The sequence below is a fragment of the Pteropus vampyrus genome, unplaced genomic scaffold, assembly GCF_000151845.1.
Source record: "Pteropus vampyrus isolate Shadow unplaced genomic scaffold, Pvam_2.0 Scaffold16, whole genome shotgun sequence".
Classification (NCBI taxonomy): Eukaryota; Metazoa; Chordata; class Mammalia; order Chiroptera; family Pteropodidae; genus Pteropus; species Pteropus vampyrus.
Genome location: NW_011888797.1, coordinates 1,879,637 through 1,898,672, shown reverse-complemented (window position 1 = coordinate 1,898,672; position 19,036 = coordinate 1,879,637). Strand labels below are relative to the sequence as shown.

The 19,036-nt window shown below is 35.5% G+C and overlaps 1 protein-coding gene across 5 annotated transcripts in view; it reads left to right on the top strand.

Annotated features, from left to right (window-relative positions):
* SLC5A8 (solute carrier family 5 member 8) overlaps nt 1–13,567 on the top strand; it is a 98,869-nt gene extending 85,302 nt beyond the window's left edge. For all 5 annotated transcript variants that reach the window (XM_023527313.1, XM_023527314.1, XM_023527311.1 and 2 more), the window contains 5 exons: nt 1,547–1,633; nt 3,552–3,757; nt 6,194–6,297; nt 9,626–9,705; nt 9,966–13,567. In XM_023527313.1, coding sequence (XP_023383081.1) covers nt 1,547–1,633; nt 3,552–3,757; nt 6,194–6,297; nt 9,626–9,705; nt 9,966–10,091 — 603 coding nt within the window. In that variant the 3' untranslated portion in view covers nt 10,092–13,567. The remainder of the gene's footprint in view (nt 1–1,546; nt 1,634–3,551; nt 3,758–6,193; nt 6,298–9,625; nt 9,706–9,965) is intronic.
* Nucleotides 13,568–19,036: the final 5,469 nt, after the last annotated feature.

Genomic DNA, 19,036 nt, shown 5'->3' with positions numbered 1-19,036 from the left:
GTTGTCTTATGTTAAAATATTGTCATACCACCCCGATCAGCAGTAGCCACCAACACTGAGGCAAGATTCTCCACCAGCAAAAAGATTGTAACTTGCTGAAGGCTCCAGCAGAGGTTAATATTTCTTAGCAATAAAGCATTTTTTAAATTAAGATATGAACATTGTTTTTATATAATAGCTGTAATGCTATTACAGCTTAATAGACTACAGTATAGGGTAGACATAACTTTTATATGCAGCGGTAAACGAAAAAATTTGTGTGACTTGCTTTTCTGTGATAGTCACTTTATTGCAGTGGTCTGAAACCAAACCCACAAAGATCTTCGACATATGCCTATAGTTTGATCTCTATGTGATTATATGAATGAATTAGGTCTAGAAGCTCTCAGCTTATCCGGCACACCTAAACCATAACTAATAAAACTCCTCTGAGTGTGTTTTCAGCCATAATCTGCATTATTACTTATAGCTCTTATTGTAGTTGATTACCTTTTTTTCCTGTATCAGCTCTGGCCTGAGCATGTACAGTAAAATATTCTAGGAGAGTCATCATAGCTCCAAGACAGTTCTTCCTGGCTTCATCTCTAACCAAGGTCTTATTTCTTTGACAGGTATTTTTGGGGGGCACATTCCTTATATCTCCAAAATTGGCTCATAGATCACACTGTCGCAGCTTGCTCATAGGCCATGTGACTTCTTTTACATTTTGCACTGAAGTCTGTCTCCCTTCCTCCTGGACTCTGCTTTGTGAACTGACTCCCTTAGTATCATATCCCGAGTCCTCATCCTCCTCAAACACATTCTCTGTCACCAGTATTCACTATCCTTCCCCAGCCCATAAGGTAGGCTTTTGTTTTGTGGACAAATTAATGTGTTCTTGATCCTTATTTTATGGTTTTGTCCACTCTTAAAAACTAGCTATTTGATTATTGGGAATACAAATCTCTTGAAAGTTTTAGCTATTTGCATTTCTCCATTCTTCACATTGTGAATTTTCTTTTCTCTATCATGATTTTGGCATCTATACATCAAAGGTTAAAATTAGTCAATTAGGTTTTAAACCTCTTTCTACATGATTTGATCAATCTTTTTTTTTTTAATCACGTTTTTCATTTTAGATCCATACTTAGGGAACCAAGGATGACATTGGGTTTCTTTGCCATCTGTGATCACTTACCAGTATTCATTACAGTCTTGTTTTGAGGAGGATTTTGAGACTATCAAAGCACACAGAAGCGATGTGATTATTAACTTCTACAAGAAGAAGGCTGGGAGGAGTAGTGTCACTCTTGACTGATGCATTTAGATAGGGGCTCCCATGGTCTCATGATTCTCCACCTTCCTTATATTTTGCTACCCTTATTGAGGGTACCCAAAGGAACATATAGATACTTCAGACTAAGAAGCAGAAGCTTCCAGGTTCTAATGATCTCTTTGCCATGCTTTTCAGAAGGTTGAACACATTAAATCCTCATCCTGATTAATTTGAAACATTTTAACTTTGTATTTGAGATATCTAATTGCTGACTTTTTATCATTTTCATAGGCAGCATTGAGCATATTTGGCATAGTTGGTGGACCACTTCTGGGCTTGTTTGCTTTGGGCATTTTGATTCCCTTCGCCAACTCAACTGTAAGTATAAAGAATGAATATGTATAAAGCTTTCTTTCCCAAATACAATAGCAGCTCTATAATTTTTTCTCAGTTGCAAAGATGTGGTTCCAATGATATCTGTTATTAGTGACTTTCTCAGTGACTTAAGTTACTTATATCGACTTTGCTGGGGTGTAGAATGAAGTACTATGCACTGAGACCCTGCATGTGTGAAGCTAAATGAAAACTGCCAAAACAGCATAGTGCAATTTCAGATATTCGCAATGTAACTGAAGGTAACATTTCTTGTGCACTTATCTTTTTGCCCTTCTTGAAAATTAATCATTAACGTTTAAAGAAGGAGATTGCCAGACTCTGATATGTGAAAGTTAAAGGCAGTAGAGCTGAGGATACCTGTGACTATCCAGTTTACATCAGAGAGAAGCAATAAGATCTTCACCACGTTGGCCTGAAAGTTTCTACTCCTGATATTTAAGGCTGTAGCTCCAACATTATAACATGGGTTCTAGCCCCAAAGGGAATAGTATCCAAAAGAGGGAATATGTCTGTTCTTCTACAAAGATATAACTGTGCTTCAAAGAATTAAAATGTTTGGAATAAATGAAATTGAAATTATTTCTCTGAAAGGCAGGAGAAAGTCTACTGATTTAGTCCTGGTATAAGGTGTAGTTCAGGGAAAACTGATGATAATGTACATGGTTGATTCAACAGATGGAGAACAACCATAGAACTATGACTTTACATTTAGAATTTCGTTTTCCTCATAATGCATTAGGAATTAGTAGGCAGATACTAATAAGGGCTTTATGTCATCATTATTAATAATAATTCTCAGTGAAATATATGAAAAGCTAGTTTGGTAGAAATTAATTATAATGAAAGAGAATAGTTCGTGTACACCTCAGAATGTTAAAGTTTTGATTAGATGCTTTGTGTTATGAGGTACATAGTAGTTTGTTGATTGTATGAAAAATTTTAAAAGGACTGACTTTTGGTTTTAGACATTTATTTCCTGCACGAGTTGCTCCAGAAAAGCTATAGGCGACTAGGTCCAGCATGCCTCTTTTCAGGGAAGTAAGGCGCTATTACTTTTATTAAAAAGGGAAGTATCTCTTTTTACTATATTCACGTTTTTCAACCTTATCTTGGAGTGGTCTTCCTCCTTCCTGCCCTCTCTCCCTCCCTCTTTCCTTCCCTCTGTCTCTCTTTACTTCCTTTTCTTCCTTTACTTCTCATTACCTTTCCCTTCCTCTTTTTTCCCCTCCCATTCATTAAATCATTCCTTTATTTGTTCAATGAATATTTACAAGATTAGAACACTCCTGGGAGTTGAAAGCAGTGAATATTTCTGCCCTCGTGGGTATTATAATTTTGTGTACCCTTGATCAAGTCATGCATAGTGCTGAGAGCAAGCAAGTCTGGCCTGTCACAAACTAGCCACCCTACTATTCCAACCTCCCATTGTTCAAAAATATTTGTTGTGTATGCTTTCTTCTTCATAGTCTGTTGCTCGTATGGCATGCCGTTTGTTCACAGATTAAATAAAAATAGAGGGAACAATTGGCCTGGAGTCATCTACGAGACTGTTGTGGTTATTTGGGTGTGGAGAAGGAGACCAGAACAGAGTGCTGGCCACGGAAACTGAGTGGAACGAATGAAAATATGAGACATATGAAAAAGAAAAATGGGCAGGAATTGGTGACTGGCTAGATAGGGATATGAAAAAGTGGAATGAGATTACAGAGTCCCCACAGCTCTGGGCAAAAGGGGCCCATGCTGCCCTTGACAAGAGGCAGGGATCTTGCAAGGGAGAATAATTTTAGGATGAAAGCTGGTACATTTGCTTTAGACCATGTTGAGCTTGACCTTCTAATGTTAATTTTCATCTCAAAGCAAACTATATTATTTTTCCTTTAAAAGCACTCTTATTTTGCAGGGTGCGCTTACTGGCCTGCTGGCTGGATTTGTTGTTTCTCTTTGGGTTGGAATTGGAGCTCAACTTTATCCCCCACCTCCTGAGAGAAGTATGCCACTAAGCCTTGAAACCTATGGCTGTAATAGCACACACAACGGGTCAAATTGGATGACAACCACAGAAATTCCATTTTCTACTAGTGCTTTTCAAGTAAACAATGTTGTAAGGTATTGAATTAAGCTTTATAATGTCATATTTTTAAAAAATGTATGTGACAAGTAAAGAACCCTAGTTGCTTTTGTCTTGCCTGCAACACTGTGATTTTACTTAATTCTGAAATGCATAGAGCCCATGTGGCTTTTTGGCTATAATATTTTGTTCAGAAATAGCAAAAAAAATTGCCTTATTTTCTTAATCTCAATAGAAACTTCCGCTTCACCTACAGATCCAAGACCACTTGAATAGTAACAACAAAAAAAATTCCGTTATGGGTAAATGCTACTAAATACCTGCTCTGGTTGAATGAAAAAGTGTCTTTGTCAACTGAAAAACCTTTAGAATGAAAAGCTCAATTATAAAAGTAACATTGCATACATAGTCTTTGAAGTACAGCCTTTACTGACTAAAAGCTACAATTATCTAAATATGTGGGAAATGGCTATTTGTTCAGTTTTAAAGACTCTAAATCTTTAGAGCACTAGCAATGAGTTGCAGGTGTGATCTTCCTCCCAGAGTTTTCAGTATGCAATATACTTTTGAGCTTCTCGATACTGATGTCCGATTTAATGAAATGATGAAGACCTGTTGGTAGATGAGTGTTCTATTGTATAGTGGGTGTGAGGACAAGCCTTGTGTAGTGGGTATACAGTTAACCCATGAACAATACTAATTTGAACTGTGCAGGTTCACTTATATGTGGATTTTTTTCAATGACTATGTACAATACTGTAAATGTGTGTTCTTTCCTTATGATTTTCTTACTAACTTTCTTTTCTGTAGTTTATTGTAAGAATATAGTATAGAATACATATAACATACAAAATATGTGTTCATTAACTGTTCATATTATTGGTAAAGCTCCTGGTCAACAGTGGGCTATTTGTAGTTAAGTTTTGGGGGCAGTCGAGAGTTATGTGCAGAGTTTCAACTGTGCAGGGGCTAAGTGCCCTAAACTCCAGTGTTGTTCAAAGGTCAGTTGTATAAATGCTTAGCCTTTAGGCATAAATGCCATGGATATGTCCAAGGAATGCAAAGTGGAGGCCACTGACCCCAAACTATTGCCCTGGTTTCATCTTTCCTAGAACGAAAGCATTAGAGAATCATTCCCTTTGGATCAAGACATGGTATCTCCTTAAAATGAACACAATCCTGAGAGAGGGAATGTGACCCTTATAATTAGTGATTCATGTCCTGGACGGAATTCAGCTACGAGAATGCTTGTTAGTGAGAGTTCAAGGCTGGTAAAGTCTGTATGGGCAGAGAGAAAAGGTAGTTCCAGAGTCTGGGGCATATTTAGGTGAGGTTTGACTAGGTGGGCTGCTATGGGCAGAGGGGTAAAGAGATGCAGGGAGCAATCTGGACAAAGCACTAATGGGGGATCAGGAAGTCCTTAGAGAGAGTCAGAAAGGGAGAAAAGATTAATGGAAGGATAAGTGGGAGAATGTTCAAGACGTTCTTCTTGTTTCACAATTTTGCTTAGCATTTATCCTGATTATGTAAATATCTCTCTTAATTTAAGAATCTAAGGCAAAATGATTATTCGAATTCCTGAAACAAATTAATTTCCTGAGGTTTACTGTGTGCCTGTACCGTAATAATCACTTTTATATTTATAAAATACATATTTGTAAATTTATATATTTATAAGATATAAACTCATATCTTTATAAAATACCTCAGCTAATAAACAAGAATTTTTGAGCATGAACTATATACTCAGTCCTGGGCTGGCCATTTATATTATATTCATAAAAAGTCTTCCCCTCCCATTCACCGTGGTTCTTGCCTTGCAGGAAATTATATTAGTAATTTATAATATGCACAGAATAGTTAACTCAGTAAACACAATGAGTATAATAATTAGCTCATGGTAAATAGCTAATAAATACTTGAAAAATAATTGTTAAAAGTGTGCAAGAGGAGTCAATGATACAGTTGAAGATGAATATTCAGATCCCAGTTCAAATGTCACTTCCTCACACAGGCTTTCTCTGACCACACATTAGAATAGTTCCTTCTTTCCACTCTGTTAATGTCATATTACCTTGCTTTATTTTCTGTATAGCACTTTCCATTAGTGAAAATTACATTTATTAATTAGTTTACTTGTTTATTGTATTTCTCTCCCCATTCGAATGTAAATTTTCCGAGAGCAGGAATCTCATCTACCTTTTTTTATGGTAGACTTTCTAGTGACTTGAACAGTGCCTGGTATATAAAGCAGAGTCGAATGAATACACGTGGACATTTGGTATTATAGTATCCGGTCAAGGTTAAGTCTTACTTTTAATTCCTCATTCAATAAGATAAAATTGGAATAGCAGATCATGACATTAAAAACAGATTATTATATTTTGACTTTGCCCATGAGGATTATTGACACATACTCTTAGTGGCTAGTAGCATTACGTGAAATCTACAGTTATGCTTCTGCTCTCTCTTAGGACTCCACTGATGGATAACTGGTATTCTTTATCATATTTATACTTCAGCACTCTTGGAACTTTGATAGCATTATTTGTGGGAATGCTTGTCAGTCTACCAACAGGTAACTAAACATTAGTATTATATTTACCTCCGTATCAGTTTTTACTATACCTATTTTATAGATACTTATGTCATTTCACTATAGTCCTATTAACAACTAGTTTAATGACTTGTTCCATTTTACTCATGGGAAATTTGAGAGACTGAACCTGAAAGCAGAAAACTCATCTTTATTTGAATCTTTGTTCTGCCATTTACTAGCTGCATGAACTTGGAGAAGTCTGTACAACTACTCTGAGCCTTAGCTATCTTTTGTGTGAAATGAGAATAATAATGATTGACTTGCCTATCTCACAGGTTGCTTGATGACAAAAATAAAATGCTTGAAAAAATCGTATGTAGCTACTACAGTGCTAGGGATTTTACACACATTTTTACAACAACCCCGTGTCATGAGCTTTTCATTGTCCCATACCGACCTTTGTAAACCGTAAAGAAGTATACACAAGTTAGGAGTAATAATTGCAATCTTTATATATTAACATAGTGTGAAGGCTATTTTCAGATGCTCATGAACTTTTTAAAAAATAATTTAAAAAAACAAACTGATAATACATATAGTATACACTGCTCTGTTGGATTGCTATACAGCTGTTCTCCTGGGACTTCATTTTGTCCTCATTTTGTTAATTCTTTTGGTCTACATCCTAGGATGGATTCCCTACTGCCTGTATCTCATTATTCCTAGTTCTTGTTTATTCCCTTAATTGAATGGAGCACATCCTATAGCACTTTCCTAAGAAAGGATGGATGAGAGAAGAGATTTTGGAAATGATGAATGTCTGGAAAAAATGTCTTTAATTCTCCTTTATACTTGATTGTTTGAGTAGAGAATTTAGGCTGAAAATAACCTTCTTGTTTCTTAGAGGATGTCATAATTTTCTTCTAGCTTATTTACTATGTGCTGTCGAGAATGTTAAAGCCATGCTACCCGTTGACCTTTGTTTGTGATCCATTCCACAATGACTGCCTGGTCCTAGGCCCGCAGTGAGGTCCTTTCAATCTGATGACCCATGTCCTTCATTATGAGGGCATTTTCCTATATTCTTTCTTTTGTAACTTCCTGCCATTTTCTGTTCTCTTTCTGGAAACTCCTGTTAGTCAAATGTTTGCATCTTGGACAGTTCTTCTAATGTTCTTATCTTTTCTCTCCTGTTTTCCAACTCTGTGTCTTTTAGGTCTACTACATGGAATGTATTTTCAATTACTTTTTCAATAATTCTCAAAGGAGCAGTCTGATCCAGTCTTGAGAATAGTCTGTAAGGGAAGGAGGGCAGGTAGGAGGCTATTGCAGTAATCCAGGTGAGCGATCACAGTGGCTCAGACCAGAGTAGTAGTGTGGAGTTGGTGAAAAGTGCTGGGCTCTCTGAGTTCCTACATACCCTCAAGCATATACATCCATAGCAGCCAAACTAGGAGAAGGCAACGCTATCAAACGTGTAATAACTAGTTAGAAATCCTACACTTTATCAAACATGTAATAACTAGTTAGAAATCCTACACTTTGTCCAAGTACATGTGCTATCTCTGTTTGCTTTATGTTACAAAGCTACTAGCATTGTAACATTTTACAGAATCCTACTACCAATCACTGTTTTCTGGCACCTGGATAGCACTGTCTTTCAAACTTCTGATACTTGTATTTATAATTAATAAGTTATATCGATAATTACTAGTGATATTAATATAATTACATTATAATTATGTTAATTATAATATCGTTATATATTATCATGTATAATTATTATACATTTATAATAAAGTTTGTAGCTATTTGTTATCTCTCAGTTTTAAACTATTCTCTTTCTTTTCAAAAAGGACTGTGATTTTTCTCATAAATAAAATTACCAACACAGTAGGTTTATTCTCTCATCTGTTTTGATATATTTTAAGACAGATTTTAAACTTTTTTCACTGGTAACCTAATTGTTCAGATATGGAATACACCTAGCTGATCTTCATGTTCTGTTTGATCTTTGATCCTTATTCAAGCCGTTTTTTTTCTTTAAGAATAGGGTATTAAAGAATTCCTTTTTCTTTTCCTTAAATGCTTTGGTTCTGATAATCATATACAATAATATATTTTGTTTTAAAAAGTAATTCTCTCTGCAGTGAGCAGGCATCCAGTGATAAAAAACACAACTTCATGAATTTCATAAATAATTCATTCCTACTCCACAGCATCAGTGAGCACCTTGGGGAAAAAAAATCTAGAAACTTAAAATTCTGAAGCTCCTTGGGAAATATATTTTAAAATCATCTGTAGGATACTAGGAGTCTGTAAGAATTCAGACCAGAGAGACTTGGCGGGCCTTTCAGTTTCACCTAACCATTACTATGCACAATGAGTGTGTCTCTTATCGGAAAAGTAGGGTAATTCCCTAAGTAGACTGTAAGCTATGAGTGCAGTGCTTGTTTTATTCATCTCTGCCTCTCCAGCACCTGGTAGAGTCTTTAGTACATGGTAGGCACTCAACAATGTTGAGTGAATGAATTTAAAGTTGACCCCATCTCCAGGACAGTAAAGGTTCCCATAATTAGAAGTCTAGTATTTTTCACCAAAGTGGTGGTTCTCAAACATTAGAGGTCATAATGATCACTTCAGAAATTTGGTAAAAATCAGGAGTCAGTGGCCCCACCCCAGAGGTTCAAATTGGGTCAATACAGGTTGGAGTCCAGGAATCTGCATTTTAAGTACATCTAAATGATTTGGGTAGAGGCAGTTTGAGAACCGCTCTTTGAGATACACAGTTTTTAAAGCATCCTCTTTGATCCACAAATAAAATACCAAACCAAAGAATAATTTTTGTCAAGCAAAACCTTAGGGAAGAGGAATTGGATCAAACATGAATCATCATACTGATTTTCACTGAAATAATTTATTTAACAATTCATAATTTCCTACATTTCTTCATGCACATCTACATTCACAGCCACAAAAATTGGGGAAAGGCAACTCCACTGTCTGGAGCAGAGGCAGATGGTTTGATATTTTATTGATAGATCATGAAGGATGCTTTTAAACCAGTTTCTCCACCAATATTGAGCCAGACGACTCTTTCTCTAGTTGAGTACCAGATGAAGCAGTTGGCTTGCATTTATCTTTAAACACTGAACTCATTTATCACAAGGAGAGCCTTGCAGAATATGAGACTGACTGAGGGAAGAGAAACGGTGGACTGTCTCCAGAACTATTTAAAAGATTCTTATTCTCTTTGTGTTTTATGAGCACATAGAATTGAATGTGCACAAGCTAAATGCCTGTATGATAGACTGTCACGGGGTAGTTACAGGTGTCTTTTTAACAATGTAAATAATGTATTTTTCAGGAGGAAGAAAACAAAACATAGACGGCAGATTTCTATTAACCAAAGAGGATATTTTATTCAAGTGTGACATTTTTAAGAAAGTAAGTTGGCCTTGTTTTTTCTCAAATTGATAAGACTGTTTTTATCACCTAGATAGACTCCTAGTTGGTCTTCAAACTTTTGAACTCTGATGGACAAGGAAGGTATTTGCTCTATTTGATGATCTGTTTTTGTTGTATATCTCACCCTCAGTAGACTACAAAGCGGATTTAGAGAAAGAAAAGCAGTAGTAATAATTATTTAGAATTGAATGAATGAACAGTTTCTTTTTTCTAATCACTGTGTTAACATTTTCTTTTAGAAGAAGCATGTTTTAAGCTATAAATCTCATACAGTAGAAGATGGTGGAACTGATAATCCTGCTTTCAACCACATTGAATTGAACTTAACAGATCAAAGTGGCAAGATCAATGGGACTCATTTGTGAAGCAGCCGTAATACTAGATGATCGTACAGTGTCCTAGTTTTACATGTTTTCTAACATAATTGGATCAGGTTTAGACTTTTTTCCGCCCCCTATCACGAGCGTATGGGGGGACACTTTTGGGGGGATATGTTTTTGTGAAAGTCCTGACTTTTTCACTTAACTACACTTTTTAATCAATGCTACTCTGAAGTTAAGAGTTTCAGCATTAGCATTTCCATTTCTCTTTTATTACCTTAAAGCTGTGATTGTGAAAGTTATGACTACATATACGTGCTGAAAGGCTAATACACACATACTTGATGGTCATAAGCATATTAAATTCAGGCATTATTACAAATATTTACCAAGCATTTGGTGCTATCATATAAGTTTAGAGGCTCGCCAGAATTGTACTTAATATCGAAAAGAGCTTTTCTCCCTCCTACTACATACTCTATTCTTAGGGAGCAACGAGGCGACCCACCTGTGTTGTGTATGTCTTTGCATCTCATCAACCCTATCAGCCCAGGGCACATATTAGCCTTGGAACAAATTCTGGCTCAAGAATGAGGTAAGCATCATGTTTAAGACAGAACGTGGGCCCAATGATCAAGGTCTTGGTTCTATGCATCTATTCTTGTGCTTTTTTGCTTATTTTCTAAGGTTCCTGGCTACTGGCTGCTTATATTGCTTTTCTTTGACTCTGGTTCCTATCTGCATTCTTAGTTTCCGACCCATCAACTTTGATTTTGTTGTGCACTTTACCTTTACTTGCCTTTCTAATTTCCTGTTTGTTGTCTTCGGCATGCACATGTCTTAGACACACTATGTGAATCATGCTAACCCATATCCTGGTTCACTAAGCCCAAGCCTCTACATTATAAACAGCCATGAGCCTGATACTGACTAAAGTACTTTCAACATAGGTACTCATGGATTTGGTGATCCAAGAACATTTACATCATTTAAATGGTTAAGTTTCATGGAGTTAGATGATTACATTGGATGCTATTAAGTTGTATTTTTGAATGTCAACTACTTTGCAATCAATTAAGTTTAATGGTACATATACTTAGAATTCTTGAATTCTAGTATAGTCACCTAGTTAAAGAGCTAAATTACATAGGCAAACACTATTATTTTTATTTTCTATTCTGGGATTACTAAATATATGCTTCGTTTCATGTTATAAAATTTCAAGTCTCAAAGTTTATTTTGTTTATTTTGCTTTGATAAGGCTTTTGTCAATAACTTTTTTTCTGTAGTACCCACATTAGATTTTGTTTAGAGGTTTTTTTTAGCTTTATGATGTTTTAAAATAGTAATTTAAGAAATACTTAGGTACATTATAATATTTTATAATTACATAATTTTTTGCTTATTTTCTGATTTTTAGTTAATCATGCTCTGTACATTTAGAGGTTGCCAATTGAAAACATTAAGAAATAAAAAATAGGAAGTAGCATTTATCTAAAGCAAAGAGATTTATATAGTTTAAATTAGCCATGTATTCATATATTCATATGTGTATGGATGTTATTTTTAATTAATGTATTTGTAAGCATACATCGAACTTTGTAAATCTTTCCATAATGTTTTAATGAGTAAGAAGATACAATCTTATTTGTTTTATGTGAGTGTGATTTGAACTATTGTTATTTATTTAATAATTTTAAATGCATAAATGTGTAGAATTCTTCAATTTTGGAAATCAAAATCAGGTTATTTAAATAATTTTTTTCTCTTATCTGATTGCCAAGTGTTTTTGCAATGTATTCTTTTTTTCCCTTGACTTTTATTCATTCTGGCTTCTAACATTTTATGTTTTGGCAATGTATTCTTAATGAGAGATATGGTACATACATTCTTGTCTACTTTCTTTTAACAAAGTATACATTTGTGATATTACGAATCATTTGTATTTTACTTTTAGAAACACGTAAGAGTGCCAGATAAAATTCTTAAGAAATCAAAGTGATGTTATTGTTAAACATTTTATTTTATTTAAATCTTTGGGCAAAATCAAATAGAGATAAAATGTTAACATATTATAATGTAAATTAAGCAATCTAATGTATTTAATTATTTTTAATCACAATAACCCTAACAGGAGGGAAGAGCCACGCAAATTGTCTATTTTTATTTTGCCACTGACGAATTGTGTGACCTTGACTTTATCCTTAATCTCCTCTAATGATGGAACATAACACTAAATACTTACCTACCTCACAGAAATACTGTGAGTATAGAAGATCAGACAGCACTTTTTTAACTCAAATAGTGTTATTTAGAATTTCAATATGTTTGAGAATGAAAATTTGAGACTAAAGTCATTTGCTAGTTTAAAAAAAAGACAACCTGTTAATAATTTGCAATGTAATAATGTTGAGATAGTTCTTTCTCTAAAATATATGTGCCATTAAAATATATTTAGGAATCAGGATTATTCTACCAGAGAGAATATAAACTTTAAAGAAAACTATAGGCCAATCATATTCACTCCATAGAGAAATGAAAGTTTTATATATAGGATATAAAACAGTATAAATGTATATTCATTTATTCATTTATTTAGTTGCTTATTATGGAGTCATTTTCTCTCTAGACCAATGGTTCTCAGTGGGGCAATTTTGTACCTCAAGGGACATTTGGAAGTATCTGGGTACATTTTTGATTGTCACAGCTAGTGAGATGGTGCTAGTAGATAGGATTCAGGGATGCTGCTAAACTTCCTGTGATGCACAGGGCAGCCCCTCTTCTCCACAACAAAGAACGGTCCTGCCCCCCAAATCGATAGTGGTGAATCTGAGAAATTTGAGAATCTGAGAAATTCTGCCCTAGGGGGTAAGGTTGCAATCTAGATTGTCCAGAAGTCACACACTCTGGTTATGTTCCTTTGAGGAGATTGCCATGACTCTTCTGTCTGATCTTTCTCATCTACAGATGTAGAGTAAATGTCACTAGCATATGGAATGTTACGATGCAGAACAATGACCATGTATGTCCACAGCATTTAAAAAATATTAAGGACTATAGAATTGTGAATAATTATGAAAACAACTCTTAAGAGTGTTTTGTTTCCCATTGTGATTTCCAACATAAGACACATTAGAATGAAGGAAATATTAAGTATATGAATATGAAGATTTCACAATATTGTTTTATTTATAAATACCCTAGAAAGTATAGTTTATTGTTAACAGCTGAGTGTCTGTCCATGATGTAGATACAGGGGTCAGGGATGGAAGCTGAGATGAGGGAAGTTACTCTCTGTTCTTATGGGAAATTCTGCGTTTTTTCCAATAACGGTAGTTGATACTAAGTCAACTGAGTACATGATCATTTTTAGTTACTAAAAATTCACAGTAAAATTTACTTTTACATTTAAGTTGTGTGCCCATTGTTTGTGAAAAAAATGAAGGGACTTGAACATATACTGTAAAACATGGTTGTATTTCTAATTTTTCAACTTGCTGAATAAACTCTCTACAAGTGTCTTTGCAGTCGTCTGTTCTTGGGACAAATGTCAAATTGAATATAATTAATGAAGGTAAGAGCTAGGTTCTCAAACCCCTGGAGTAGAAATGGATTCCAGATGCTGAAAAGGTTAGAGGGAAGCAATGAGAGTTAATATATTCATGAGTCTCTGCGGAAGGGTCTCTGAGTCCTATTCCGTGTGCTGGGCCCTGGGATGGCCACAGCAAATCACCATAGGTTTGTAGAATTTGAAAATCAACAAAACCTGTGCCTTTTTCTTGGTTAGAGCTTCGAGCCACAAGACCCCAATAAATACATAGCTGAGTGTTATATCTGGGCAGGCATGTGGCCTTGGGGTGTTAGAGAGGCTACCATGTTTCATAAGCACAGAAGCAAAAATTGCTAAATGAGGTGTCCAGGCAAATAGGAATTTAGCCTCACAGTTTCCTTGAACCTAGTGAAGCAGAAGAGCAGCATGACATAGGAAGGAAACCCATACGGGAATTAGGCGCAAAAAGGCTGAGACCTATTTAGTCTGAAAATCAAGGATTTTATGGTTTCTGAACACAACATGAATATTGTATATTATAATCTTAGACAACTAAAAAATCTAGTCAGATGGGGAGTGGTGATGGGAGAGAGAACTATTCTCTTTTTATAGCAAGTAGTCAATACTATAGCTAAAAATTGATTTCAACCTCTTAATGCTTTTTGTGATCTCTTAAACATCGACACCTGTTTTCACTGCTGTATTCTTAGCATGTAGATCAGAATATGGTCCAGTAAGTATTTGCCGAATGAATGAATCCATACAATTCCTGCCTCTTAGAGTTTTTATCCACCTTTTTGCTTGCTTGTTTGTTTTTAAATGAGTCATAGGTTTGATTCCCTGGGAAGCAGAGTCTAAGATGGAGTTTAATGTGTTTAACATTTATGAAGGAGTGTCTTTATGGTCAACACCTGCGGAAGGAAGATGACGGAAGCAGGTTTGGGCAGAGGTAGAGGTTGAACTGGAAAGCAGATCCAAGGACAATCTTCTCACAGAGATTGAACTGAGAGGAGCCCTTCAGAGTTATCTCAAGGTGGGCCAAGTTAGCCAGGCTTTCATATTCCTGCATCAATTAGTCACTGATGGCTGTCACGGGAAGGGGAGTGGTCTTGAACCAGGTGATCTCTGCAGTGAGACACTCAAGAAGGGGCAGAGAGAGGAAGGCTCCCTTGCCAATACCACTCCCAGCGGCTGGAGCGAAGCATCCTTCCCTGAAGGGGGATCTCTGCAGTGTCCTACGGTGTCCACTTCATGAGGTAACTGCATTTTAGAGAATTTAAATCACTTGTTTTTTCTGAACTTAGTTTCGTCTGACTCCAGAGTCCATAATCCTAATATTTTTGTTCCACTGTACATATTGGTGTAAGCTCACTCCTAAACTTCTGAGAGTGGGAGCTGGAGTTAGTAGGACTTCTTGTCAGGTTTTTGGGCTAATACAAAGTGCAGGTCAGAGTGAAGAACCTTTGTGTGGCACTGACCTAGTCTTTTAAGAAAGGCCCAGTGCTCTTCTCAGCTGGGTATCTGCAGTAACAGTACTTCATACTGTATGTTGTGATTAACTGATACTGCTATCGTTTGAAATTGCTACCCACCTACCTTTTGACTAGGGTCTATTCTCTAAAATATTATACGGTCAGGTAAAACTGATCAAGTTCAGCTTGAATTGTAGAGTATATTAAAATAATTCAAATTATGGCAAATATTAACTAGATCGTAGTTTTCAGAGTGTTGCCCAACTAACAGTATCAACACCACCTGGGTACTTGTAGCAATTGAAATTCTTGGGCCCACCTTAGACCTCCTAAATCAGAAATGGCGGTGGTAAGGGTCCAGGTGATTCTAATGCATGCTAGAGTTAGAGAACTGCTGGGCTAAATAATGATAATTAGGAAAAACAAATTGGGTTTATGATTAGCAAATAATCTATATAAATGATTTGTTTGAAAATGGTTTGAATATTTACTCTATTCGATCACAGCATTTGCTTTGCATATTGGACCTCAGCCCTTCCAAATGATCACTGCTTCTAATTAGTGAAATCTGAATTAATGACTATTAAAATTACCTCCTTGTGGACTAATTCTAGACAGGCTGATGCAGCTGTGCATGGAGTCCCATTGATAACAGCTTTTTAGTATTTACCTCTCCATGCCAGATTAATGGGATCCAAATTGAGTACATTATGTATATAAAATCAGTCATACAATAGGAACATTGTTGAGCAAGCCTGCCTTAATTTTTTTGTCATTGAAATATTATAAAATTGGTATCTAAATCCAGACAGCCAGTTGGCAATCTGGGGGAAATTAGTGTCCTTGCTGGGGAAAAAACAATAGCTGGCACTTAAATGAGTGACTTTAATTTCTTCACTCAAGTAGATTACATAAAGAGCCAAGTGTAAGACTCTAGTCTTAAGACACTTGGCTCTTTCATGTTGAAATAGATTTACAGGAAAATGAGTTTAAATTGATTGCATGCTATAAGTAAAATCTCTTTTAGATTCTTTTTTTTTTTTTTTTTTAAGAAGCACTGAAAATTTGCCTTGTAGGCATCACACTCTGTTAGGCATTGGAGAAGGTGAGGGTGGGCTTCTTGACCTCTATCCCTTACAAGCTGTCTGAGTATATAAGACAGATATGCTGTACTAGCTAAAGAGTCCAAGTGGGGCGATTGTGCAATAGGAGAATTCTGACCAGAGAGAGCCCAGTGGACAGGACTTGCTGGGAGATATACTTAGTGGATAGTTGGAGTTTGAGCTAGCCCTTGAAGCTGGTGATGATCTGAATAGACAAAGAAGAGAGAAAATATGTTTTGTCAGGAAGTGTGGGCATGGAGGGGAGAGTATAAGCAAAACTTTGGAAGGAGCGAAGGAGTGTGCTCTTCTGGGGGACGTGAAGAAATGGACCTGGTTAGCATGGAGTTGGAACTGATGCGGAAGAAGTTTGTGTGAGTAGCCAGCTTTGAAGGCCAGGATTCAGAGTTAGGACTTTGACCAGAACTTCCCTGAGAATCATTCAAGGTTTGGCAATGTTGAATCTAGGAGAGTTTGCTGCCTGGCAGGGGCGTTTGCTATATTCTCAATATGCCTGTACTGTATATTACTAGAAAGTATATGGTACATTTATAGAAAGATTTCAATTTAAAAATATCAGGTAAAATAAAAAGTTGCCAGTTTCAAGATTAATCCCTCCACCTTGCTAATTATTTGGATAACTTTATATCCAGAGTCACTACTTTCATGAGGGATCCAGACAGCCAAGTTTTTAATGAAAATTATAGTGTAGAAGTAGGATATTTCTAATATTTGAGTCTTATGAAGATTCATAAGATTAGGTAGATTAGAAAATCCTCAAATTATGGCATACTCATTATTAATGATATTTAAAATATTCCACCATCAAGACAGGGAAACAAAGTTCATCATAAAATTATTCTAATATTTTGATTATATTGTTTTTGCATGTATTTATCCAATAAACAATCTCTTTTATTGAGATATAATTGACATGCAGCACTGTATAAATTTAAAGTATACAGCAAATGATTTGACTTAAATATATTGTGAAGTAATTACACAGTAAGTTTAGTTAATATCTATCATATAGATACAAATGAAGAAAAAAGTTTTCCTTATGATGAGAAATCTTAAATCTACTCTCTTAACAACTTTCAGATATACCATACAACAGTGTTAACTATTGTGGCCATTATATTTTACATTACATCCCTAGTACTTATCTTTTTAAAATGAGATCTAGTTGACATATGCTATATTAGTTTCAGGTGTTCTACATAATAATTTAATATTTGTATATATTGCAAAATAATCACCACAGTAAGTCTAATTAGCATTCATCACCAGTTATGTTTTTCCTTATGATGTGAACTTTTAAGATCTACTCTCAGCAACTTTCAAAGCTACAATACAGTATTTACTGTAGTCACCAAGCTGCATATTACATCCCCGAGACTTATTTATAACTAGAAGTTGGTACTTTTTGGCCACCTTCATCTGCATCTCCCCCTTCCTCTGACTACAAAATTTGGTCTCTGTATCTATGAGAACAATTTTTGTTTAGCTTTGCTTTTTTTTTTAAGATTCCACATGTGAGATCGTACACTATTTATTCTCTATCTTATTTCATTTAGCATAATGCACTCAAGGTCCACCACTGTCACAAATTCCAAGATTTTCTTCTTTTTTATGGCTGAATATTTCTTTGTATATGTACATATAGATCACATTTTCTTTATCCATTCATCCATCGATGCACTTAGATTGCTTTTATGTCTTGGCTGTTATAAATAATGCTGTGATGAACATAAGGGTGCAGATATCTTTTTGAGTAAGTATTCTTGTTTCCTTTGGATAAATACTCCGAAGTGGAATTGCTCAGTGGTCCTCAACTTTTTGGCACCAGAGACCGGTGTTCCTATGAGAATCTAATGCGTGATGATCTGAGGTGGAGCTGAGGCGGTGATGCTAGCGCTGGGGAGCAGCTGCAAATACAGACGAAGCTTCACTCACCCTCCCTTTCCCTCCTGTTATGCAGACCGGTACCGATCCATAACCTAGGGGTTGGAGACCCCTAGGGGTCTCCTGAAATTGCTAATTCAAATTATAGTTCTAGTTTTAATTTTGGAAGAACCTCCATAATGTTTTTCCATAGTGGCTGAATCAATTTACATTCCCATCAACAGTGCACAGGAATTCCCTTTTTTCTACATTCTTGTCAACACTTATTTCCTTTTTGATAATAACCATTCTAATAGATGTGAGGTGATATCTCCTTGTGGGCTTGATTTGCATTTCACTGATTAGTGATGTTGAGTGTATTTTCACTTACCTGTTGGCAATCTGTATGTCATCTTTGGAAAAATGTCTATTCAGATCCTCTGGTCAATTTTTAATTGGATTTTTTGTTATTGAGTTGTATGAGTTCTTTATATATTCTAGATATTAACACCTTATCAGATATATGGTTTGAAAATATTGTTTCTATTTTTAGAAGATTTGAAATTTTTATTCTTATGTTGTCTTTCAGTTTTTGGTCATTTCTTTTGCTGAGCAAAAGCATTTTACTTTGATGTAGTCCCATTTATTTTTGATTTCGTTGCATGTGCTTTAGGTGTCATATTGAAAAAAATCATTGCTAAGACCTATATCGAGGATCTTTTTTCCTATGTTTTCCTCTAGTTTTATGGTTTCCAATCTTACATCCATTTCAAGTTAATTTTTGTGAGTGGTATAAGAAAGGGGTCTAGCATCATTCTTTTACATGAATTGTTCCAGCATGAGTTATTGAAGATACTGTGTTCTCTCCATTGCGTATTTTTGACTCTCTTGGCAAATATTAGTTGACTGTATATGCATCAATTTATTTCTGGGCTCTCTGGTTTGTTCTCTTGGTCTATGTGTCTGTTTTTAAGCCAATACCAT